Source organism: Puma concolor, chromosome A2, assembly GCF_028749965.1.
Source record: "Puma concolor isolate L17-30 chromosome A2, mPumCon1.1.hap2, whole genome shotgun sequence".
In the NCBI taxonomy this organism is placed as follows: domain Eukaryota; kingdom Metazoa; phylum Chordata; class Mammalia; order Carnivora; family Felidae; genus Puma; species Puma concolor.
In genome coordinates this window covers 167,677,226-167,700,256 of record NC_141668.1, presented here as the reverse complement: position 1 = coordinate 167,700,256, position 23,031 = coordinate 167,677,226, and the positions used below count along the sequence as shown (strand labels likewise).

General features: G+C 54.9%; 2 protein-coding genes across 4 annotated transcripts; both read right to left on the bottom strand.

Annotated features, from left to right (window-relative positions):
- Window positions 1-778: 778 nt before the first annotated feature.
- Window positions 779-7,593, bottom strand: SLC25A41 (solute carrier family 25 member 41). Its single transcript, XM_025916054.2, has 7 exons — window positions 6,466-7,593; window positions 6,072-6,227; window positions 5,439-5,591; window positions 5,153-5,260; window positions 2,238-2,405; window positions 1,999-2,146; window positions 779-1,226 (listed from the first exon to the last, which is right to left on the bottom strand). The coding sequence occupies exons 1-7, from the start codon at window positions 6,664-6,666 to the stop codon at window positions 1,054-1,056; spliced, it is 1,107 nt and encodes a 368-aa protein (XP_025771839.1). The 5' UTR covers window positions 6,667-7,593; the 3' UTR covers window positions 779-1,053.
- Window positions 7,594-10,991: 3,398 nt separating this feature from the next.
- Window positions 10,992-22,977, bottom strand: SLC25A23 (solute carrier family 25 member 23). Of its 3 annotated transcripts, none has more exons than XM_086699315.1 (11): window positions 22,655-22,976; window positions 21,409-21,535; window positions 20,738-20,825; window positions 20,332-20,443; window positions 19,125-19,283; window positions 18,882-19,034; window positions 18,606-18,713; window positions 17,441-17,608; window positions 13,830-13,980; window positions 12,656-12,836; window positions 10,992-12,407 (listed from the first exon to the last, which is right to left on the bottom strand). In XM_086699315.1, the coding sequence occupies exons 1-11, from the start codon at window positions 22,808-22,810 to the stop codon at window positions 12,185-12,187; spliced, it is 1,626 nt and encodes a 541-aa protein (XP_086555441.1). In that variant the 5' UTR covers window positions 22,811-22,976; the 3' UTR covers window positions 10,992-12,184. The 3 variants fall into 3 exon arrangements, with proteins under 3 accessions (XP_086555441.1, XP_086555442.1, XP_086555443.1); XM_086699316.1 differs by having other exon boundaries at window positions 10,992-12,338; XM_086699317.1 differs by having other exon boundaries at window positions 12,268-12,836; window positions 22,655-22,977.
- Between the last annotated feature and the right edge of the window lie 54 nt (window positions 22,978-23,031).

Here is a 23,031-nt window from a genome sequence, read left to right as displayed (position 1 = left end):
CAGACACCGCTGCAGACAAATGGCAGTGAAGGCAGTAAAGGTGCCCAGTTTTGGTGGGAGCCAGTGGAAGCGCAGCTGCATTGGGGCGGAGCCGGCCACCCAGACGACGAGAGGCGATTGGCGGTAGCGGGAGTGAATGGCAGTCGACGTGGGCAGTGCCGACCGGCTGCGGGAATTCGGGCCTGACGTCTGAGTTAGCGCCCCTGGAGCCTGACTGGGTAGGCCGAACACATGGCCTGCTCGAGGTCTTGGAGATCGGTGCTTCCGGGGGTGGGGTGGCCCGAGAGTAGGAGGGAACCCAGGGATCCCCTGTATCCCTTCACTTCAACACCCAGGATTCTAGAGCCCCCACTTCTCTTCCAGGATTGAATGAAACCAGTTCCCCTCCAGAATGCAAGGGTCTAGAGCCGTTGGTTCTCTCCTAGGACCCTAATGCCACACCCCACACCCGCTTCACATAAGGTCTGGGATCTCAGCTACAAGCTCCCGTCCTAGGTACTCAATTTCTCTCCTGAACCCAGGTATCAGGTAGCTTTACAATTCCTATTCAGGTGCAAGGGGTCCAAGATATCCAGCCCCCACTCCGGGCCCCCGGGATCCCAGGTACCTGGCTTCCACTTTTGGACCTAGATATCTGAAGCGACCAGCTCCCTCTTAGACCTAGGGTATTCCAGGTCCCCAACTCATCTCCTGGTACCAAGGATTCCTAGTCCCCTCCTAGACCCAGAGATTCCAGACACCCAGCTCCTCTCTTGGACCCAGGTATCCCAGACCCATCCAGCAGAAACCGTCTCTTTATTTCAGATAGTCTCCTTGTCCACCATGTCACCCTGAAGCCAGGACAAGCCATAACGGGCCAAATTGGAGTCCAGACTAGTCCCAGCCTGCACCCTGGGGAGGGGTCCCCAAAAATCTTCTGACCCAGGCCCCCAGACTGCTTCTCCTGGCAAAACTGCCCCACCCCCCTCGGGCCTCAGCCTGGAGGGCTCTTTGGGCCAGGGGCACTGGACCCTCCTGTCCATTTCTGCCCAGGGTGTGTCGACTAGACGGTGTCTATACGCCCAGGGTTTTCTTCATGGCCTCATACACCACATAGCTGATGCCACCTGCTGGCAACACCTTCAGTAAGGTGGGAGTCATGCCTCGGTACAGCCCAGGCCAACCCTGCTGGGCCAGGATCCGCCGGAAGATTCCACACATGGTGGGGTTTGATCCCTTCACGGTGTCTGTGGAAACAGGGGAAAGCTTAGAGTTGATCCAGTCTCCTGGGGGGCTAGAATGTTGAGAAGGAGTCTGGAAGGCTTTTAGAGGAAATTGGTCACTTTGGGGAGAGTGAGAAGATCAACTCAGGCAGTTTTAAGGACTTGTTTTTAGGAGCATCCTAAAAAACATTCAGGCTTATTTGGGAGGGAGCTTCTGAGATCTCCCAGAGACTTGGCAAGCATGCTAAGGGGTAGTTTGGGGATATTTTTAAGATTAGGGTAGTGAACTGAGGACCTGTTTGGATGTTTGTGGATTGGTTCAGGGGCTGAGAGTCCATTTGGGGAAGCCACATTTGGGGAGTATCCAGGTTAGTGGGGGCAGTGGTTATGACATCTTCCTATGACATTGGGACATCTAAGAGTCAGATTTAGCAAATTTAGGAACTTCAGGAATTTTGACTTTTGGAGCCAATAAGAGCTGGGTCTGTTTTGAAGAAGTTGGGGGACATTTTGGGGGAAACTATGACTGGAGGCCAGTATGGGGGCCTGGGTCATGTTTGGGGACATTTGTGGGGGTCAGTTGAACTAAGTGAACTAAAATGTTCGTTTTAGTGGTTTGTAGGTTAATTTCAGGGCTGGGATCAGATTTGGGGGTGAGTCTTGGTGGGTTCAGAGGTCAGCAAAGTTGGCCAGGATCAGATGTGGAGAGTTTGGGAGTCAGTTTCAGGGGATGAGAAAGTTCAGAGTCAAGGCCGAGGGGAGAGGCATGTCCAGTGGCTAGTGGCGCTAGTCTGACCTTGGGCCTGCATCCTGGTGCGCACCAGAGTCAGCGGGTAACTGGCCATCTGGCCACAGGTCGTGGACAGCGTCACAGATGACAGACTGACCAGGCCACTAGGATTCTCCATGTCCCTGCCTGACTTCAGCCAGAAACACCTGAGCGTCTGCGAAAGAAAGGAGTCAGGAGGACGTTCACGACGGGCCTGGGTTCATACCACTCCTGGCCCTCCCCGCCCCGGGGTGGGGGACCCACACCTCGTAGACGGCCAGGTCGGTGCAGGCATAGGGGATGATCCCAAGCATGTTGGGCAGGTAGCCGCGGTATAGGGCACGGGTGCCCTCCCGCTTCAGGATCTGCCACGCACAGTCCAGCAGCCCCTTGTACTGGCCGGTCCGGCGCAGGGTCAGCCGCGTCTTCAGCACCTGGGGAGCGGGAGGAGGGAGGTGGCTTACCTGAATGTGCCCATTGACCCTCAGCAGCAGCTGTTGTCTCCATCCTACAGCTGAAGAAGCTGAAGCTCAGAAGTGCACAGAGCTGAGTTTCAAACCCAGAGCCATCCGACCCCTTGGCCCGTGTGTCATCTTGAGCCAGGGTTCAAAAGCTCAAGTGCTGACGGAGGTCGGGCGGCTAACGGAAGCGATGTGGACCGAGTGGAGGCTGTGGCCGCTTACCCCTAGCGGCAGCCAGACATAATGCCATGGGAATGCAGAGCCCAGGTGGCCAGATTTGCCAGTTTTCCAAGAGAAGCCAGACATGGGGATTTGTATGAAATGCCCCGACATCAAAATATTGGCCACTCCACAATTGCACACCAAGTGCAGTAGGCAGGATTCTAAGGTGGTCCTCAAGCGGTTCCCACCCCCTGATGTGTATGCCCCCCCACCCCCCCGACCTTGATAATGTGCTAGACTTGTAAATAGGATTGGGTATCACTCCCCTTGACAAGTTACATGACATGGTGAAAGTGAAGGGATTTTGCAGATGTGATGGAGGTCCTTAAGCAGTTGGCTTTAAGTGAAACGGCACAAATTGTGCTGGGTGGGCCTGACCAAATCAGGTGAGCCTTTTATTTTATTTTATTAAATTTTTTTAATGTTTATTTACTTTTGAGACAGAGAGAGACAGAGCATGAACAGGGGAGGGGCAGAGAGAGGGGGAGACACAGAATCTGAAATGGGCTCCAGGCTCTGAGCTGTCAGCACAGAGCCTGACGCGGGGCTCGAACTTACGGACTGTGAGATCATGACCTGAGCCGAAGTCGGACGCTTAAGCGACTGAGCCACCCAGGCGCCCCAGGTGAGCCTTTTAAAGGAGTCTGCTGCCAGAGACAGAAGAAATCAGAGAGATTTGGGAGCATCCCAGACACTCTTCAGTTCGTCTTAAACAAGCAGGCTGTTGTGGAGCGGACCACATGGCAGGGAACAGTGGGTGGCCTCTAGGAGCTGAGGACCTCAGTCCTACAACCGTAAGAAACTGAATCCTGCCGGGGTGCTGGTACCTCAGTTGGTTAAGCTTCTGACTTTGGTTCAGTTTACAATCTCACAGTTCATGAGTTTGAGCCCCATGTCAGGCTCTGTGCTGAGAGCTCGGAGCCTGGAGCCTGCTTCAGATTCTAGGTCTCTCTCTCTCTCTCTGCCCCTCCCCCACTTGTGCACTTGTGAGCTCTCTCTCTAAAAAAAAAAGAAGGAAAGAAAGAAAGAAAAGGAAAGGAAAGGAAAGAAAAAACGGAGTCCTGACAATGACCAGGAATCTTGTCCGAAGACCCAGGCCTCTCATGGGTTCATTGTTGCCCAACCAGCACCTTGATTTCAGCCTGATGGGACCCTGAACAGAAAACCCGACTAGCTGGGCACCTGGGTGGCTCTGTCTCTGCCCCTCCCCCACTTGTGCTGTGTGTGTCTCAAAAATAAAAATAAAAACATTAAAAAAAAAAAAAGACCCAAATAGCCAGTGCCCAGGTATGACCCACAGAGAAACATAATAAATCTGTATCATTTGAGGCCACTGAGTCTGTGGCAGTTTGTTAGGTAGCAACAGCACACAAATATCCTGGAGGAAATTTAACTAGTCAAGGGCAAGAATTATATGGAAAAAAAAAATTTTTTTAAAGACCGTTAAAGCACATAAAAGGAGACGTGAACAAATGGAAATATTTTCCATTGCTAAAAAATACCAATAGGTGACTTTGTTTTCTGAACTAGACAAGTTACTCCTAAAGTTTATATGGGAGACCCAACGGGAATGACCTGATAAAGAAGAGAAAGGATGGGGCGGTGGTGAGAAACCATAAGATCAAGCCTCAAAAATTAAAGACAGTAGGTAAAGCTACAGGGGTGCCTGGCTGGCTCAGTTGGGGGGAGCACGCAACTCTTGAGCTCAGGGTGGTGAGTTTAAGACCCACGTTGGGTGTAGAGATCACTTAAGATAAGTTAATAAAATAAAGAAATGGAGGCAAAACTATATCAACAGTAAAATGATTGGTGGTTTCCAGGGATTCAGGAGGGAAGCAGGAAGGGGTGAGTCAGTGGAACACAGAGGATCTTTCGGGCAGTGGAACGACTCTGTATGACCCTGTAGTGGCAGATACATGTCATTATACATTTGTACAAACTCGTAGAACATACAACACAAGGAGCAAACCTAATGGCAACTATGGGCTTTAGTAATAATGTATCTATATCAGCTCATCGATTGCAACAAATGTACCACCCCGGGCGAGATGTTAATAGCAGAAACTTTGTACATGCGGAGAGAGGTATAAGGGACCTCTGTACTTCCTGCTCAATTTTTCTGTAAATCTAAAACTGCTGTACAAAAATAAAATCTTAATTGTCACCCCCCACCCACCCACCCACCCAAAGAAAGAAAAAAAGACATGAGTGTGTGGACAGACCCTCCTGAGCAAGGAGACGAAAGCCAAAATTACACCCAAACACATACAGTTTAGTAAATTACACAGGTGGCATCTTGGGTCATTGAAGAGAAAAGGAGGGGACCCATCCAGTAAATAGACGTGGGGAGCATCTGGAATAAAGGTTTGCCACACACCTCCTAGGAAGGAGAGGAGGAGGAGGAGGAGGAGGGGAAGAGGGAGATAAGAAGGAGGAAAAGTCGTACCACTGGCAGCTGGTTTTCACCTTGTTTCTTCTTCCACGAGGTATGCTCTTACCTCCATGGGGTTGATGAGCGTCTGGGAGGTGGCCACAGCTAGGGAGCCGGCAAGGAGCCGTTCCTGAATGGGTGGGGACCCGTGCACGCCGCAGAAGTAATTCTTACACTGGGGGAGGAGAGAGGGGCAGGAGAGAACCGCTCACCATCTTCCTAGCTGGAACCCACCCTGGGTCTGGGGCCAGAGGGTGCAGGTGTGTCTTGGGTAGGGATCTGGGCTTGTGAGGGGTGTCAGACAGGTGTGGGTCGAAGGGTGGGGCTGGAGAAAGCAGGCCGTCCCCGCCCACCTGTTCAAAGACAGAGAACTTGATGGCATACTCGGGGGCAATCTTGAGGACGTTGATGCCATTGCCCCGCCACAAGGAGCAGAAGCCCCCTTCCTGGACCATGCTTCGGAGCCCCCCCAGCAGGTTCATGAAGTTAGCCTTGGAGGAGTAGACCTGCGGGGAGGGAGGCCCCCGGCCCTGTGAGGAGCACCCCCCCCCCCGCCCTGATCTCCCCCTCCATCCCAGCTTGGAGCTCAACCCCATCCTGTCCCCACTCTGTCCCTGGCCAGCCCCACAGTTCTGTGACGCAGCACACACACCCGGAGGCCCATCTCCTCATCTTCCTCTCCTCGCCAGGCCCAGTTTGCCTTCAAGGCCATCCGAAGACCCTATCCCCAATTCCCTTACCCCCAGTTCAACCTGTCCATGGCACTGCTCTCTCAGTTCCTCCAACCCCAGTTCGTGCCACCTCCACATTGGCTCCCGCTCTACCCTCGCTCTTCTCTCCATTCAGCCTTCTCCTGACTCCAACCCTCGTCCCGGCCCCACCCTCACCCCCAACCTGACCTCCATCATCTCTCTCCCTCTGGCTCTCTCCTCTCCACCTCCGTCCAACCCCACCCCGAGGGCTCCCGCGCCGCACTCTACGCTCACCTGCATATACACCTTGGCTCGGTCCAGAGGGGCCGTGCCAGTGCGGGATACCGCGCCTGCCATGGCTCCTGAGAGCAGAAACTTCCAGAGGGCCCCCTCGCTATCCACTTCGAGGACATCCACGGGGACCATCAGCTGCTCTCCTGTGTCCAGCACCTGCAGGGCAGACCCAGCTCCCACCCACACTATGAGCCAGGTTGGAGCTCTTTCCTCGAATCTCCAGAAAGCCCTCCAGGTGAAAGGCCCACCCCGGTCCCCACTGCTTCAAGGTGGGGCTGCAGGTCCGCTCGGAGGGGAGTGGGTCATGCAGAGGGGGCAGGCAGCATGGCCTTCTAGCCCAGCGGCCAGGCTGGGGGGCGGGTGGTGCTGGTAGGCCTACAGTTCCCAAACTCACCTGCTGTGATGGGAGATGCTCCAGGTCATTTTCACGGACATGCCCAAACACATACCCATACACGTGTGTACAGCCCGGGTTCCGGGATGGGGGCAGGGGTGGGCTTGGAGGTGGGGCTTTGGTGAGTAAGGCCTTGACCCTCTTAAACAGGGTCTGGACCCTCAAGCAAGGCTTCTGAGCCCCCTCGGGTCGGGCTCCCATGCAGCTGGAGGGTTAGGACGCCCAGATTCAAAACCCAGCAACCACGTGGGAGAGCCACCTTGTCAATTTGGGTACCAGAGCATGATGAGGTCACAGAGGCCCTTGTGACCTCACTGGATATGGTGGGTAGAATGAGGGTGTCCCCCACAAAATGCCCACATCCAAATCCCTCTAAACCCATGAACTTGTCATGTTACACGGCAAAGGGGAAAGTAAATTTGCCGGAGGAATTAGGGTCGCTAACCAACCAGCTGATGAGACGGAGAGATTATTCTGGATCGACTGCATGGGTCCAGTCTGACCTCCTGAGTCCTTAAACAGTGAAGAGGGAAGTACAGCATTCGGTGTTCAAAGGATTCAGTGTAAGAAAGACTCGACCGAGCTTTGCTGGCGTGGCAGGTGGGGTAGGCATCCGCCAGCCCCGAGTGCGGGCAGACCCTCCTCGAAGCTGGAAAAGGCCAGGAAGCAGATTCTCCCCTGGAGTCTCCAGTAGGAGCTTGACTTTGGCCCCGTGAGATTCATGTCAGGCCTCTGACCTCTAGAACAATAAACTTGTGTTGCTTGAAGCCACCAAGTTTGTGGTCATTTGTTAGAGCAGCCGTAGGAAACTAACACACTGGGTTTCGTTGTCATGGCAATGGGAGACAGGAGTGAGGGAGAATGGGAAGGTTCTGGAGTTCTGGGAGGGAGAGACACAGTTGGTCCCCCAAATAAGACAGGCCGTAGGGTTGGAGGCAGCCCGGGTTTGAATCCCATCTAGGACAACTCTTGCTGTGTGTGACCTTGGGATACTTGCTTTATTTCTCTCGAGTTTCAGTTTCTGCATTTGTAAATCGGAAGTAATGCTAAGCCCTACCGCGTGGAGTCAATGGGGTCTAAGGAGTCTTCAGGGGGAGAACACCCATCCTCCAAGTGGTTTGGTTCAAAAATCTTTTTTTTTTTTAATTTTTTTTTCAACGTTTATTTATTTTTGGGACAGAGAGAGACAGAGCATGAACGGGGGAGGGGCAGAGAGAGAGGGAGACACAGAATCGGAAACAGGCTCCAGGCTCTGAGCCATCAGCCCAGAGCCCGACGCGGGGCTCGAACTCACGGACCGCGAGATCGTGACCTGGCCGAAGTCGGACGCTCAACCGACTGCGCCACCCAGGCGCCCCTTGGTTCAAAAATCTTGATGTCATCCGTGATTCCTCCCTCTCTCTCATGCGCACGCTGTCAGCAAATCCTGGCTTAACCTTTAACATACACCCAGAATCTGGATGCTTCTAACCACGTCTCGGGCCTCCACACTGGTCCAGCCCCATGATGGGTCCCCCGGACAGGTGCGGTCATGGCCACTCTGATCCCTCCCACTCTCACCCTCCTGTCTGTCCTCCCCACAGGGGCCACCAGAGGACACCAGTGAGCACTTGAGTCCCGTCCTGCCCTCTGCCCACAGCCCTCCAGGGCTCCCACCACCCCAGGTAGAAGCCCAAGTCCTCCCTGAGGCCCACCACACCCTGCACAACCTGTCCTGCCCCCTCTGCCCTCCCTCCCTCCCTCCCTCCCTCCCTCTTTCCCCCTTGCCCACTCTGCTTCAGCCCCACGGGCCTCCTTCCTCTTCCTCCAACACGCCAGGCATGGTGCTGCCCCAGGGCCCTTGCACTGGCTCTCTTCTCTGCCTAGAATGCTGTTTTCCTAGACATCGCCATGCTGCCTCCCTCGCTGTCTTTAAATCCTTATGCAAACATCTCCTTCTCCCTGATGCTGCCTCTGACCACCCTATTTAAAATTTAAACTCTGCCCTGTAGGATTTCATATCCCCCTTCCCTCCTTTGTTGGTATATGTAGCACCTTTGTTTCCCACATGGCTACATATTCACTCACGTGTGTTATCATTGTTTGTCGCTCCCCACTGGAATGTGGGGTCTACGAGAGCAATGGTGGTTGTCTGTTTCACTCACTTCCGTGTCCCATGTCCAAAACTGGGTCTGGCACCAAGTAAGGGTCCGGCAAGTAGATGGTGAATAGGTGAAGAAGATAACACATCCAAGAGCTTAGCACACTTGCTCAATAAATGTAAGTTCTTTCCCCTCTAAAGATGTTAGTTGAAGCACCTCTTATTTTGGGGAGACATAGGAAGAGAAAAAGCAGTCTTTCTGGTGTCACACTGCATATCAGCAGGGCCTCCTAAGTCCCAACCAGCGTAATGGGATGCAAGAACGTGAACAAGAAAACAGACGTTAACGGACCCGATTCAATCAAATCAAAGTGGTAATACTCGATGCTGGTGTGACTGAAGTAAAACTAGTAATGCTCATTCTTTGTTGGTGGCTGCGTCTATCGCATACGAGTTTTCTGGTGGCATGATCCTGAAATAGTCCTAGCCTTTGGCCCAGCGATCCTGCTTCTGGGCATTGATCCTCAGGACATAATTTAAAGGAAGTAAAAGTACAACATAGCCAGGTTTCATTTCTTAGTTGAGTGTGTGGAAAATCATGTCTATGTATGTGTACGTGTATCGGTTAGCTACAGCTGCATGACAAAGTACCCCAACTGTAGCAGCTTAAAACACAGAGAAGATGGTTATCTGCAGTGCCTTTTATAATCTCTTCTTGGTAGTAACATACTATCACTGCTGTTGGATCCTCTTGGTCATACAGACTCTCCTTGGTTCAGTGAGAGAGGGTACTACCCAAGAATGTGAGTTCTAGGAGGAAGAGATCCTTGGGGAACATCTTGGTTTTTTTGGTTTGCTTGTTTTTTGTTTTTCCTTTTTTTTTTTTTTTAACGTATATTCATTTTTGAGAGACAAAGACAGAGCGTGAGTGGGGGAGGGGCAGAGAGAGAGGGAGACACAGAATCCGAAGCAGGCTCCAGGCTCCGGGCTGTCAGCACAGAGCCCGACGTGGGGCTCGAACTCATGGACTGCGAGATCATGACCTGAGCTGAAGTTGGATGCTTAAATGACTGAGCCACCCAGGCACCCTGGGAACATCTTGGAGGGTGACTATCACGGTCCACATAGGGAAAAGGTTGGTAATTAAAAAAATTTTTTTAATGTTTATTTTTGAGAGACAGAGACAGAGTGCAAGTGGGGGAGGGCCAGAGAGAGAGGGAGACACAGAATCTGAAACAGGCTCCAGGCTCTGAGCTGTCAGCACAGAGCCTGACGCGGGGCTCGAACTCACGATCTGAGCCGAAGTTGGACTCTTAACCGTTTGAGCCACCCAGGTGCCCCATGTTTGGTCACTTAAAGACAGGCAGAAAATGGACTGAGTCTACAGGCTGAGGAACAGTGCCAGCGACTGACAAAAGCTGGAAGAGGCAAGAAGGATCCTCCCCTAAAGTCTCTTCAGAGGGATCATGGCCCTCCTGACCCTCTGATTTCAGACTTCTAGACTTCAGAACGGGGCAGACAATAAATTCCTGTTGTTTCTTATTCACGATATAGCCCAAAGTGGAAGCAACCCAGTGTCTCTCGTTGGATGAAGGGTAAACAGGATGTGGTCCATCCATACAACGAAATAGTGTTCAGCCTTAAAAAGGAAGGACATCCCGGCACCTGTTACATCGTGGATGGACCCTGAGGACATTGTGCTCAGTGAGAAAAGCCAGTCACAAAAGGACTTCATGACCTCCCTCACAGGAGGTCCCTAGAGGAGCCCTGTCCACAGAAACAGAGAGGGGATGGTGGGAGCCAGGGGTGGGGAGTCAGTGCTTCATGGGGACGGGGTCTCAGTCTGGGGAGATGGAAAGTTCTGGAGATGGGTTGTGGGGGTGGCTGCACAACCATGTAATGTGCTTGACTGAGCTGTATACTTCAAACTGGTTAGGATGAGGGGCACCAACTCAGTTGAGCCTCTGACTCGATTTCAGCTCAGGTCATGATCTTGGGGTTTGTGAGTTCGAGCCGTGCGTCCAGTTCTCCACTGACAGCACTGAGCCAGCTTGGGATTCTCTCTCTCTCTCTTTCTCTCAGAACAAACACATATTTTAAAAAATGGTTAAGATGGTAAATTTTACGTGTATTTTACCACAATAAAAAAAATATTTCAATCTAAAGCATTTGCCATTTTAAGGCCCCAGTTGGTGGTAATTTACAGCCCTGGGCAGACAAATACCCTTGTGTAATTAGAGTACTGGAAAAATCCAAAGTGCTCATGAATGTGGATTTCTCACTGCCCCCACTTTACAGCTACGGAAACTGAGGCTTAAAGAGGGAGTCACTTCCTGGTCTCCCGGAACTGCGTGCGACGGAGGACGGCCCATGTCCCTCCCCTGCTGGGTAGTTTGAGGCGGTCCCCCCGCCCACCCACCCCTTTTCAGCAAAAACCACAACGAAAGAGCTTAGAAAGTGTATCCTTTTGCTCTTTCCTTGGAAATAACACACACAGGCGGGGAGGTGAGACACGGTGTAGGTGGGAAGGGGAGGTGGGGGGGTCCTCCAGCCCCCTGAAACAACACAGCTCCTCTTTTGCAGTCCTCTAATGGGGTTCCCCAAAGACTTGGGAGGAATGAAGGGAGGGGGTCCCCAGTTATGCTAAGCTCAGAATCCAACTATAAAGTGCAGAATGTACAGGGTAGTGGGGGGTGCTGGGGGGGGGGCTTGGGTTATTTGAGGGGGAAGGAATGTCTGCTCCTCTCTGGTAGAAAAATAGACGTAGACTGAGTTTGGGGATTTGGCCCGTTCGTTTTGCAAAAGCAGATGCTGGGCTCCAGGGAAGGTTAGTCCGGGTAGACTTCCTCCTGGCTCCCAACCCTGAAGCCTGGGGAGAGGCTGGCAGTGCTAGGGTGGGTTTGGGGGGGGGGGTCCCCTTAATGTGTCCCCAGCCTCAGACTGCCCCCTTGCCAGCCCCCAAGAAAGAGTGACTGGGGGTTATCGTTAGCCTAAAGGTGGGAAGGGGGACGGAGGACATTGCAGAGCATTTCGGGGGAGCAGTTTCCCCAGGGGCCAGAGGCGTAGCCATGCTGGGTAGGTGGTGGGGGTGTCCAGCCTCTGTCTAGGGTGTGGGAGGGACCTCTCCTTCCTGCGCTGCCAGCTTTTAGATGGGTCAGGACTTTGGACAAGTCCCAAGAAGGAGGCCAGGACCCGGGCTTCCCGCAGGCTCCTTAGACCATGGGCTTTGTGTCACGGGGAGTGGGGAGGGCCCTGGGCTCTGTGGTGTGTCTGGGACGGCGGCGTGTGGGGTCCAGGATGCTGTGATTGGCCTATTGGGATCTATCTAGGCTTAGAGTCTGAGCACTCAGGATCCAGTGCCTTGGGAGGATTCCGGTCAGAATCCAGGGGTTAAGGGGCTGGGATCCAGTGCTTGGAAGGGTCGGGGTCTCCTTCCTATGGGTGAGGTTTCAGCATCCAGTGCCTGTGGTGAAGGGGTTGGGGCCCAACAGCTGCAGTCGCCGGGACCCACGCGCTCTGCCGTTGGGCTCTCACATTGTGGATATAGAAGCCAGGATCCAGCCGGTCAGGGCTTGGGAATCCGAGATCCGGTGGTTGGGGGTTGAGGGTGTAGTGGTTGAAATGTATGGAATCCAGTAGTCAAAGCGGAGGGATCCGGGACTCAGTGTCACGGCAAAGGAATTCGGGAATCCAGTAGCTGGGGTGAGGGGATCTGGGATCCAGTGGCTGGGGCTTCTTGATATCCAGAATCCAGTGGCCGAGCTTGGAGATCCAGGGCTGGAAGCATGGGGATCTGGGATCCGCCAGCGGGTTTGGGGATCTAGGACCCGGTGCTGGATCTGGGGCCTGAGGGAGCTGGGGTCTGGGTGTTTAGATATGGCGGGATGTGGTCCTGTGGTTGGGTCACCAGGATCCATTAGTTGGGTTGTAGGGGATCCCCTGGTTAAGACATGGAGGCCCAGGACCCAGTGGATTAGGTGTAGGGGTCCTGTGATTTGGTGCGGGGGCCCTGGGGTCCATTGGCTGGGCCACCAGTCTCCAGTGGCTGAAGTGTGTGTGTGTGTGGGGGGGGTTTCATGATTGGGGTTGGGCAGGCTCTGGGTCCCTCACCTGGACGTGACCCCCAGGGCCTGCTTCATGTTCTCGTAGACCACATAGGAGATGCTCACAGCCGGGATAACCTTCATGAAGTTGGGGGCAATGCCCCGGTAGAGGCCCCACACGCCATCTTGGGACAGGATGTGACGGAACAGACCCAGCATGGAGAGCTGGGGGGCGCCCTCGATGGAGGCTGGGAGGGGTGGGGAGGCCAGGTAAGGCCAAAGGGCCCCTCTCACTGCCCCCTCCTACTCCCAGGACTGGGCTTTTGGCCGCTGCAGCAGGAGGGAGGGGGTTAGATTAGCAGTGGGACCTACCACTCTAGAGATGGCTGTTCACCTTTCCACCCGGATCTCGAGGGCCCGAGTTGGGGGATGATTAGAAACAGAGAAGGGGTATGTGTGTGTGTGGTGGGAGAGGGCACAGGCGTTTTCCCCTTCCTGGAACTCATCTCCCTGCCTCTCCTCCCAGCTGACTCTCACTCTGCCTTCCAGCCTCCATTCCAAAGCAGGCTCTTTAGGGGAGCCCTCCTGGGTACCCCAGTCTAAGTGTGGCTCTTTCCCTTCCCCTTTGCTCAACCCTAAGTCCACACTGAAGTGTGAAACGATTTATTCAGCCTCTTGCTTCCCTTCCAGCCTGGGAGCTCTCAGAGGGTGAGAACCCAGGCTTATGCACTGATACACCCCCAGAGAAAAATCACAAAATACAAAAGCTAAAATTCCCAAGGAAACTCCCCAAACAGATCCAGGAGTGTGTGTGTGTGTGTGTGTGTGTGTGTGTGTGTGTGTGTGTGTGTGTTGGGGGGAGAAACTCCTAAAACAAAACTACAGAGGAAAACAAAACACCCATAACCAGCCTGGCCCCACCCCTCCTTGACCTGAGCTTCCCCCCTGCCCGTAATCCAGCCTTGCAAATTGGAGCTCAAACGAGCAGCCCTCCCCGCTAAGATTGCTAGGGCACTCTTCCAGGAACCGCTGCACCTGCTCTCCTTCTTCGGCTGAAGGGCCCCTGTTCCAGTGTCACAGATGGGTACACTGAGGCCCAGAGAAAGGTAGGGACTTTAGTGAAGGCCATCCAAGTCCAGGAAGATCCCTCCGCCTACCCGGGGACCCCAGGAGCTGGGGATGAGGGGGAGGGGCCCAAGCTGTGAGGCTCTCCCCGCCCTATCCTCCCACCCAGGCCTCACCTTGGGCCTGCATGCGGGTCCGGACCAGGGCCAGGGGGTAACTGGCTATCTGGCCGCAGGTGCTGGAGACGGTGCCACAGGCCAGGAGCACGAGGATGCCTGGGTCGGCCGAGTCGTGGCTGTACTGCTGGAGCCATCGGTTCTTCAATGTCTGGCAGGGGCAGAGAAGGGAGCGGGATTGGATTGGAACTGGCAACACCGGCAGACCCCCTGCTGGCTGGCTTCCGCAGCCACCCCCCCCCCCCGCCCCCGACGGCAGCGGGTACCAGCCCAGCGGTGCCTCCTAGGTGCCCCACAGCACTGTACCTGCACCCTGCCACTCAGTCCTCACCTTCTATGGTATGTGGAAGGATGGCCCCTGCCCCTACTGTCCATGCCCTTGTCCCTGGAACCTGGGAATATGGTACCTCCCGTGGCAGGAGCGACTTTGCAGATGTGATTAAGTTAAGGGGGCACGATGCTAGAATATCCAGGTAGGTCCAGTATCATCATGAGGCTCCTTATGAGAGAGCAGGGGCACCTGGGTGGCTCAGTCGGTGGAGCGTCCGACTTCGGCTCAGGTCACGATCTCACAGTTTGTGAGTTCGAGCCCCGCGTCGGGCTCTGTGCTGACAACTCATAGCCTGCTTTGGATCCTCTGTCCCTCTCCCCTGCTTGTGTTCTCTCTCTGTCTCTCTCAAAATAAATAAGTAAACTTAAAACATGTTTTTTAATTAAAAAAAAAAAGCACGGTCATAAACGTGCACTGTTTTAAACCACTAAGTCTGTGGTCATTTGATTCAGCAGCCATAGAAAACTAACACCCTCGCCAAGGTGGACACCCCGTTCTTATCCCTTACCATTTCGACCCAAATCTGTTGACTCCCAGCTGCCAGTATCCACGGTTCTGCCCGAGGACTCTCACCGGACCCAGGCAAGGCTGTGCTGAGCACCCAGGAATAGGCGGGAAGTGCTGGGGAACCAGCACCCCAGAAGTGAGCTTCAGACAACTGACTGGGTGTATCAATACCCCAACTCCCTTGCATCTCTGCTGGGGCGTGTTCTATGCAGGTGCCTGCAGAGCCCCCCGCCAGGATTGAGCTCCACCTGCCCACCACGATAGCTTGCTTGCTAACAGGCTCAATTATGTCCTCCCAAAAGATATGTTGGAGTCCTAACCCCCAGGATCTCAGATTGTGACCTTGTTTGCAAAGAGAGTCTTTGCAGGTGTGATGGGTTGGGGTGAGGCCATCCTGGAGTAGGGTGGCCCCATAGTCAAAATGACTGATGGCCTTATAAGAAGAGGAGACACAGAGATGGAGACGCGTAGCAGGGGGGAAGACAGCCACACGGTGACAGAGGCCGAGATCGGATGGATGGGTCTACAAGCAGAGAAGCGGCAAGGATTGCCGGCCACCACCGGAAGCTGGAAGAAGCAAGGAAGGATTTCCCTCTAAGCTTTCAGAGGGAGCATGGCCCTGCTGAGTCGAGGTTAGATTCCGACCTCCAGAGCTGTGACGATAAATGTCTGTTGCCTCCCAGTTTGAGGTTAGGCGGCCCTAGGGAGCTAATGCTCCTTGTTTTGGTCGCCTTACCTTCCCGCCAAACTACTTGCTGTCACATCCCTGCTTCTGGAAGACCTCAAACTAAGACAAATACCACTGTCGTCTCCATTTAATCGATGCAAAACTGAGGATCCAGGGAAGCTGCTTACCCAGAGCCACAAGAGACAGGTGGGAATCAACATTCAGAGGCACACCTGAGTCCAGAGTGGGGCGCTCGGTCTTTAGGGGCAGCCAATCCCTTATTGGAGCCTCTGCGAGAACCTTCTTTCATACTCTGGGACTGGGATGGCTCCTCAGTTTCATTTCCCATGTCAATTCTAACCCCTTGGGAATGGCTGCCCGGAAGTGTGTTGAGAGGGCCTCCGGGCTGTGATAGATAGATTCGTGATGTCTGGTCTCGGGGCTGTGATAGATAGATTAGTGATGTCTGGCCGGAGCATGGCGTGAGCACATTGGCAGCAACTGTTCACCATTATTGCCTTTGCAATTCTGGAGCAGCATTTGCCAACTTGGTGTTTAATGAGTGTTTTAAGAGCTGTTCTGTTGAAAAGAAGTTCTGATGACTGCATAGGCATGGCCCGCACTGGGCTAAAGAACAAAACAAAACAAACAAACAAAAAAACACCCCAAACAGTGAAATCACTGCTCTGTAGACTTGTCAGAGCCTTTAAAGGACTAATAAAGAGTTTGAAACTCCAAGAGGGCACAACGCTTCTCAAACTCCTTAGACCTCCCAGCTCCCTTTTTCTGGCGAAGAATGGATCAAATAAAGTTAGGTCTCATTTCTGCACACAGCCCTCAATGGCTTTGTCTTGCACTTAGGAAAAACCAGCCATGTCATTGAGCTCTTGCTGAATCTCTGGTTCCTTCAAGCCACTCAAGACTTCCATTCCTCCCACAGGCCTGCCTCTGGACCTACACTCTCTGCCTTGTTCACACTCCCTCCCACATCACCTCTCAGAGGCGAGCCTAGACCCCTCCGCCCCCTGCCCACTGTTACTTTCAATTACACATCCTGTTTTATCATCTTCTGAGAACTCAGCGGGATCTGAAACTACTTGTTTGCTGGTTGGCTGACTTCCTTGTTCGCTGGAGTGGGTGCCCCAGGAAAGCAAAGATGGTGTTATTTAATGCTGTATCTGCATCAATCAGCACAATGCCCAGTGCTTTTGGATGTTTAGTAAGTAGTTGCTGAGTGAACCAGTGAATAAATGAATGGATGAACGAATCAACAAACAGGTGAGTGAATGAGTGATGGCCTTGTCTCATTTGGCTGCATAGATGCTGGGTGCTGGGGACATCAGGTATGGATGGCAGGTGTGGAGTGTTGTAGGTCAGGACCAACCACATAATTCGCAAGGTCCAAAGCATATTAAAAATATGTGAGGTCCCTTGTCCAAAGCTGATTAGGAATTTCAAGACAGCAACAGCAGAGCATTAAACCAAGGGCAGGGCCCTCTGAACATGGGGCCCTTGGCAACCGCCCTGGTCACCTGCCTGTGAGGCTGGCCTTGTCCCAAATACAAAGACTTTGGGGGGATGCCTGGGGACAACTGGGGCTGTGCTACTGAGGAACCTGGTGATCCCACCAGAAGAAGGTAAAAAGCAATGAACAAGGTCTCTGGAAGAGAAAAAGCAAAAACCAAAAACTCCCTGTTCCTGCCTCTCTTGAAAAAGGTGCTGAGATGTGTAGTTTTTACGATGACAGCCGATGCCGAAACGGGCAGGCCCTGAAGAAGGCATCGGCGGGGTCCGATACGTGCTTTGGGGAGGTGGGCATCTTTCAAGCTCATCTTCACCTGCTCCCGTGAGTCTGTGAGCTACCGTGGTCCCTGAACTTCCCATGTCCCGAGACCCAGGAAGGCTGAACTGCAAAGGGAAGTGATGAGAATTCTCACAGTGGTAAATGCAAGAGTCGGGAGTCCGCTGGCTGAAGGGGTTCCCCAGGGCCCATGGCGCTTCTCCCTAGTTTTGGAGGTCGACTGAGTTGGCCCATGGGAAGACGGTGTCCCGTGGGCAAATCTCAGAGGGGAGAAAAAAGGAGGGAGGGGCGGGCTACCCACAGACCTCATAGACAGCCAGGTCGATGCCTGCGTAGGGGATGATGCCCAGCACGTTGGGCAGGTAGCCTCGGTAGAAGGCTCGGGGCCCCTCTCGCTCCAGGATCTGCCACGCACAGTCCAGCAGCCCCTTGTACTGGCCCGTCCGGCGCAAGGTCAGCCGCGTCTTCAGCACCTGGAGAGAACCCGGTTATCCCTGGAAAAACTGCCTCCAGACACACCACATCCAGGAACGAAGACACGTAGAAATAGCTACTTCTGGAAGGATGTACCCTGGTAATACTGGAATTTAACAAACCACTTACTCTAGAATCTTCCGTCATCCCCAAATCCCTATACCTAAAAATGTTGACACCTCTCAGAGTTACATATGATGGCCACTTCTGTCTCCCAATATCTTGTTCCCTTTCCCCCTTAATAATAGAAGCTATAATTTTCAGCAAGCACAGAGCCACTAGAAATACAGACTACATTTCTCATTTTCCCTAGATGTATGGCCATGTGACTAAGTCCTAGCTAACGAAACAGCAGGAAAACAGGTATGTGTGACTCTCAGAAAGTATCCTTAAAGGCAGGGAGGTGTTCTTTCCTTTGTCTATTCTTCCTTCTTGACTGCAATATGGATGTGATGACTGGAGCACAAGCAGTCACTTTGGCCCATGAGGTGGGTGCTACATTCTGAAGTGCTGGAAGAAGATAGAGGGAAGGAACTTGGGTCTCTAACACTTTGAACTCACCATACCTGCCCTGAACTGCTTACCTCAGACTTCATTTATGTGATTTGAGTTTTCCATGATACACTGCAATCCTGATACACTGCACAACCTGAAACCTGAAACGATTTCTCTGAAAATAGTTTCATCTAGAAATGATTCCCCTGGGAACAAACATCCTGGAAATCAGTATCCTTAGAAGAGGCGTGACTGTGAGCGGCTGGAACCCACGGCTGCTGCCTAAACAGTTATGACCAATGCCACCATCCCCAAGAGACACATCTCAGTTGCCGATGCCCACACAGACTACCCATGAAACAACATTTCTCTAATGAGCTACAGTCCGAATCCGGGAGAGGCAAAGCTATACTTCCAACGTCTACCACACCGCAGAGTGACATGGTTATCGCGAGCCTCCCACCCTGCCACGGGGCCTCTCCCATGGTCCCTCCTTCTCACCTCCATGGGGTAAATGATGGTTTGGGCTGTGGCGCCAGCGAGGGAGCCGGCCACAAAGCGCTCTTGCACGTGCAGTGACTCCTGCTGCCCTCGAATGGCCCGCTTGATCTGGAGGTGGGAGAGGTGGGCAGGATCTCAGGTCCTCCTGCTGTGGGCACCACACAGGGGAGCCGATGCCCACTCCCGGGGTCCTGCGGACACCCCTCCCCACCCCCACCCCCAGGCCAATCCCACTAGCCCTCGCGTCTGGCTGAGGTCTCTCACGCCTGCCCCCACCTGCTCATAGGCCATGAACTTGATAGCCGACTCTGGCGCGATCTTAAGCACGTTAATCCCATTCCCACGCCACAGGGAGCGCATGCCCCCCTCTCGGATCATGTTCTTTAGGCCCCCCAGGATGTTCAGCTTGTTGGTCTTGGAGGCGTGGACCTACGTGGGGAGACAAGGTGGCTTTGCGGTCCCCTTCTGGGGGCCCCAGGCCTGGGACGGGGGAGGGGGGCTCTTTCCAGGGCCCCTCACCTGCATGAAGACCTTGAGGCGGTCCAGAGGGGCTGTGCCCGTCCGCGACACAGCGCCTGCCACCGCACCCGCCACCAGCTGCTTCCACCACATGCCGCTCAGCTTCTCCTGCTCTGAAAACTCATCAGGAACAGTCAGGCACTCGCCGATGTCCAAGACCTAAGGACGCAGGGACTGGGCTGTCACGCCAGGGGGCAGGGAGATGCGACTCAGCCCTAAACGGTAACTCCCTCACGAATCCCAGGACACCCAGAGAGCCTGCCAGTGCATCGCACTTGGAGAGCCCAGGCGATCCCTCTTGGACCCCTACCAGATCCTACCAAAACATCCAGCCTGATCCCACACAGGATCCTAACACCTCTCCTGGGCACCTCCACCAGATCCCAGCAAAGGAATCTACTCAAGCATCTACACATAAAGATTCCTCCCAGAGCCAATCAGACCCCTTTGAGGGATCCCACCCAAGGATCTCCCACATAAGGATTCCGCAAGATCCCTCCAGGGCCACATGAGATCCCATCAGGCACCTGCCACATAAAGAGACTAGTGGATCCCTCCCAGGGCCTCAAGAGATCCCACAGAGAATCTGTCCCCCAGGGATCACCCCTCCCCTAGAATCCACTTATAGACATCCCAACCAAGCCCCCTCATGGATCCCCAGGGTGGGAATCTCTGGATCTCCCAAGAGGATCTCCCCAGATCTCACGTGTGGATTCCCCTCCAGATGCCATCAGATCCTACTGGAAGCATCACTCAGAGATTCCCAACTAGAAGCTGGCAATCTAGAGCACTTCCTCTCCCACCTTCCAGTGGATCTCAATGAACCCTCCAAAGAAGGTGGCTTTCTTGTGAGTCCCTTCGGCAATAGAACCATTTACTGAGGCAAACAGAAACCAGTAGAAGGAGAGCTGTGGGTGGAAGCTGGGGACTGGGTGACCCCCCTGGTGAGCCCTTCCTTCCCTGTGCTCCCACCTCCCACAGTCTGCCCCCATTGCCCCAAAGTCAGGTCTGAAGGGCTCCAGACCTCCCCGCAGTGGGTCCCTAGTCCCCTGAGCACTGATCGGAGGAAGAGAGGACTGGAGTTTCTCATCCCTTGACCGTTCCCAGCAGCTCCTCCTTCTCAAGGCTCCTGACCCAGCCCCTCCATGCCCTGGGGAAACCAGAGTAAGGCCCGGCCACCAAGCTGGGAAAGCTGCCCCCACCTCACCGTCGAATGTTTCCAGAAATAGACTACATCCTCCACATTCTCCAGCGAATGCAACAGGAAGTGGTCGCGCCACTCCTGCCAGTCGATGGTCATTGTGCCGTCACGGTCCATGCTGGGGATGTGGGGCAAGGTGGGACAGAATCAATGCTGGGGCTGGAGGGGGTCGGATGGGGTTCGGTTGGTTTGGGGGTAGACTGACTCCCTGTGCACCGAGAGCTGGCCATTTTGCAAAGGGGAAAACTGAGGCTCAGAGAAGTGAAGAGAGTGGCCCAGGATTTGCCTGACTCCCAAGCCCGCCTCTCAGCTCCACCTGCCCTGGGATTGGGCCTGGGGCCTAGAGGTTCAAGGTGGCCGAGGGGTCCCGGGGACCTGAGTTACCTGTGATTCTGGAACCCCAGCTACTCACCTGTGCAGAATTTTCTCTGCTTGCTCCAGAGAGATGGAAATACCCAGAGCTCGGAAACTTTGCTGGATCTCAGACACATCAATATGACCTGGGAGGGGGCCAGAGGTAGAAAAGGGTGTGTGTGGGGGGCGGGGGGTGGGGAACCCTGGAGCCCAGGTGCAGTACAGCTCAGAATGGGATGGTCTAGCAAGACCAGAGGATCCAGGAACCCAGGGTGAGATTTGCAGCAGGGTGGGGTGGGGTGTCACTGACCCATTGGGATCAGAGAGGTAGAACTGAGAAATGTTGGGGGGCGGGTTCCTCTGTTCCATGAATGAATGAAAGAATGAATCCAGGATAACTATGGGGGTCCTTATGCCATAGGAGATTGAGAGGCAATATTAGGGATCCAGAAGGATGGGGGGGTGCCTACGCCTCCTAGGGAATCCAGAAGCAATATGGGGCATCTTTGTCCCTTAGAAACATAAGGGTAATAACAAGGGTCGCATCCCAGAAGGGAAAGGAGGTAGGATGGGCCCATGGGCCCAACCACCTAGCTGGGGGGTGAGGAGAGCTCCCAAAATAGCCCGTGAGTCATCAGGGAGAAGTGGCCCTCCCCCCTCCTCCTAGCACTGCCAGTTCTAGCCCCGTTGGTGTCTCCAGGGCCCCTGCAGCCCATCCCTGGGCCTTACCATCCTGATTCCGGTCCAGGCTGTGGAACAGAAGCAGCAGGCGTCTTTCTCGCTCCTGCAGGTAGCGGCTAAACTCCTCCAGGTCCAGCCCACCGTGTGGGTCAGTGTCACCCTCAGGGGAACTGCCCTGGCAGGGGGGGAGGGATGAGGGAGCTCCAGATGGCCGCTCCCCATCTGCAGGGGGCACGGCAAGCTCATGGCCAGGGAACTCAGAGCCCCCCCCAGAACCTAAAGCAGGGGAAGGCGCCGGCTCACTTCTCAGCAACATGCCCAAGCCACAGTTGAGCGGCGGAGTGGAAAGCAGTTGTCCAGTTTCCCTGGCAAACAAACTGAGGCTCTCCAAGGTCGAGTAACTTTTTCAAGGTTACAGAGCTGGGAAGTGGTAGGTAGCCTTGGGCTCTTGTCTCTGAAAGCCTGTCCTCCCAGCTGTCTCTTAAAAAAACAACAACAACCCCAAAACCTGTCCATATGGCTGCTCCGGGAGCTCCCGTTAGAGACAGCTCTGGGCAATGTGGGGTAGATCCAAGCTGAGAGCCCACCGGGCCTCTGTCCTCCCGCCTGGGAAGCGGAGGCTTGTACTGGAGGCCTCAAGATGCTGTGGAGACACTCCAGTGGCAGCTGGGGCTACAGGTGTCAGGGACACCTGCATAGGTCTGGGGGCAGGTTCCTGCTTTCCTACACCCCCAGCTAAGGGTGTTGGCGGGCAGGATCCCCGGCTGGGATAGCCTGGGGCATTAAGCCAGGCTTATTGGAATGGGCAGGTCGGGAAATGTAAACATTGAGAGGCTGGGCGGCTTGCTGGGGGTGGGGTGGGGGGCAGTGGGTGCCCAGAGGAGGGGAGGGCGGATGGGAAGGGTGTGTCTCCTGAGGCGGGAGCAGGGTAGGTCTTGGGACGGGTGGAGAGTTCAGAGGAGGGTGTGTCCAAGGCAGTGGGCAGGAAAGCGGACGGGCTCCATTCGCTGGCAGCCATCCCCCACCCGCGAAGCACCGGCGACGGGGGTGGGGACCGGGTGCTGGCAGCCGAACTGCAGGCCTGGGGCCTCCTTGGCTCGGTCTGGGGCGAACCCGTTAGGCCCAGACACGGTGGGCAGGGGTAGGGGGGCAGAGACGCTCAGGCTGGGCACCGGCCCTGGAGTGCAGCCACAGGCACTCCCAGGCAGCGGCGGCGCTCCATTCAGGGGCTCGGGTTACCGGGCGCCGGCCGGGCCCGAGCGCCGCGCGCCAGGCTGGGGTCCCGCGGGGGTACCTGTTGGGTGTCGCGGTTCGGGTCGCCCCCGCCCAGCCGAGCCAGTCCCTGGCGCAACTCGTGCACGTCCACGCGGCCGTCCTTGTTCCTATCCAGCTCCTCGAAGAGGCGACCCCAGCGCTGTCGCCGCTCCGCATCGCCCGGGCCCCCCCGCATGGCGCCCGGGGGGGAGGGGAGGCCCGGCAGCGGCGGCCTCAGCGGGGGCTTCGCGGCTCCCCCTCCCCCCCGGGGCCCCGCAGGGCCAGCTCCGCGGCCACGGCCACCGCAGCCTCCGCGCTGCCCGCCTGGCTCTGGCACTTGCAGGAGCCGGTGACTGCTAACCGTCGCCGCCCGCGCCGGAATTGGCGTCTCCTCCCCCGACCCGCATGGGGGGGAGG

Excerpts from the sequence above, each read along its gene's own strand:
- SLC25A23 (XM_086699315.1), bottom strand. The coding sequence starts at position 22,810 with ATGCGGGGGGGCCCGGGCGATGCGGAGCGGCGACAGCGCTGGGGTCGC. Across the intron at positions 20,444-20,737 it reads GCAGAGAAAATTCTGCACAG|CATGGACCGTGACGGCACAA; the intron begins GTGAGTAGCTGG and ends CCACATCCCCAG. Across the intron at positions 19,284-20,331 it reads ATTTCTGGAAACATTCGACG|GTCTTGGACATCGGCGAGTG; the intron begins GTGAGGTGGGGG and ends CTGCGTCCTTAG.
- SLC25A41 (XM_025916054.2), bottom strand. The coding sequence starts at position 6,666 with ATGGGAGCCCGACCCGAGGGGGCTCAGAAGCCTTGCTTGAGGGTCCAG. Across the intron at positions 5,592-6,071 it reads GAGCCAAGGTGTATATGCAG|GTCTACTCCTCCAAGGCTAA; the intron begins GTGAGCGTAGAG and ends CCCTCCCCGCAG. Across the intron at positions 2,406-5,152 it reads CGCTCATCAACCCCATGGAG|GTGCTGAAGACGCGGCTGAC; the intron begins GTAAGAGCATAC and ends CCCGCTCCCCAG.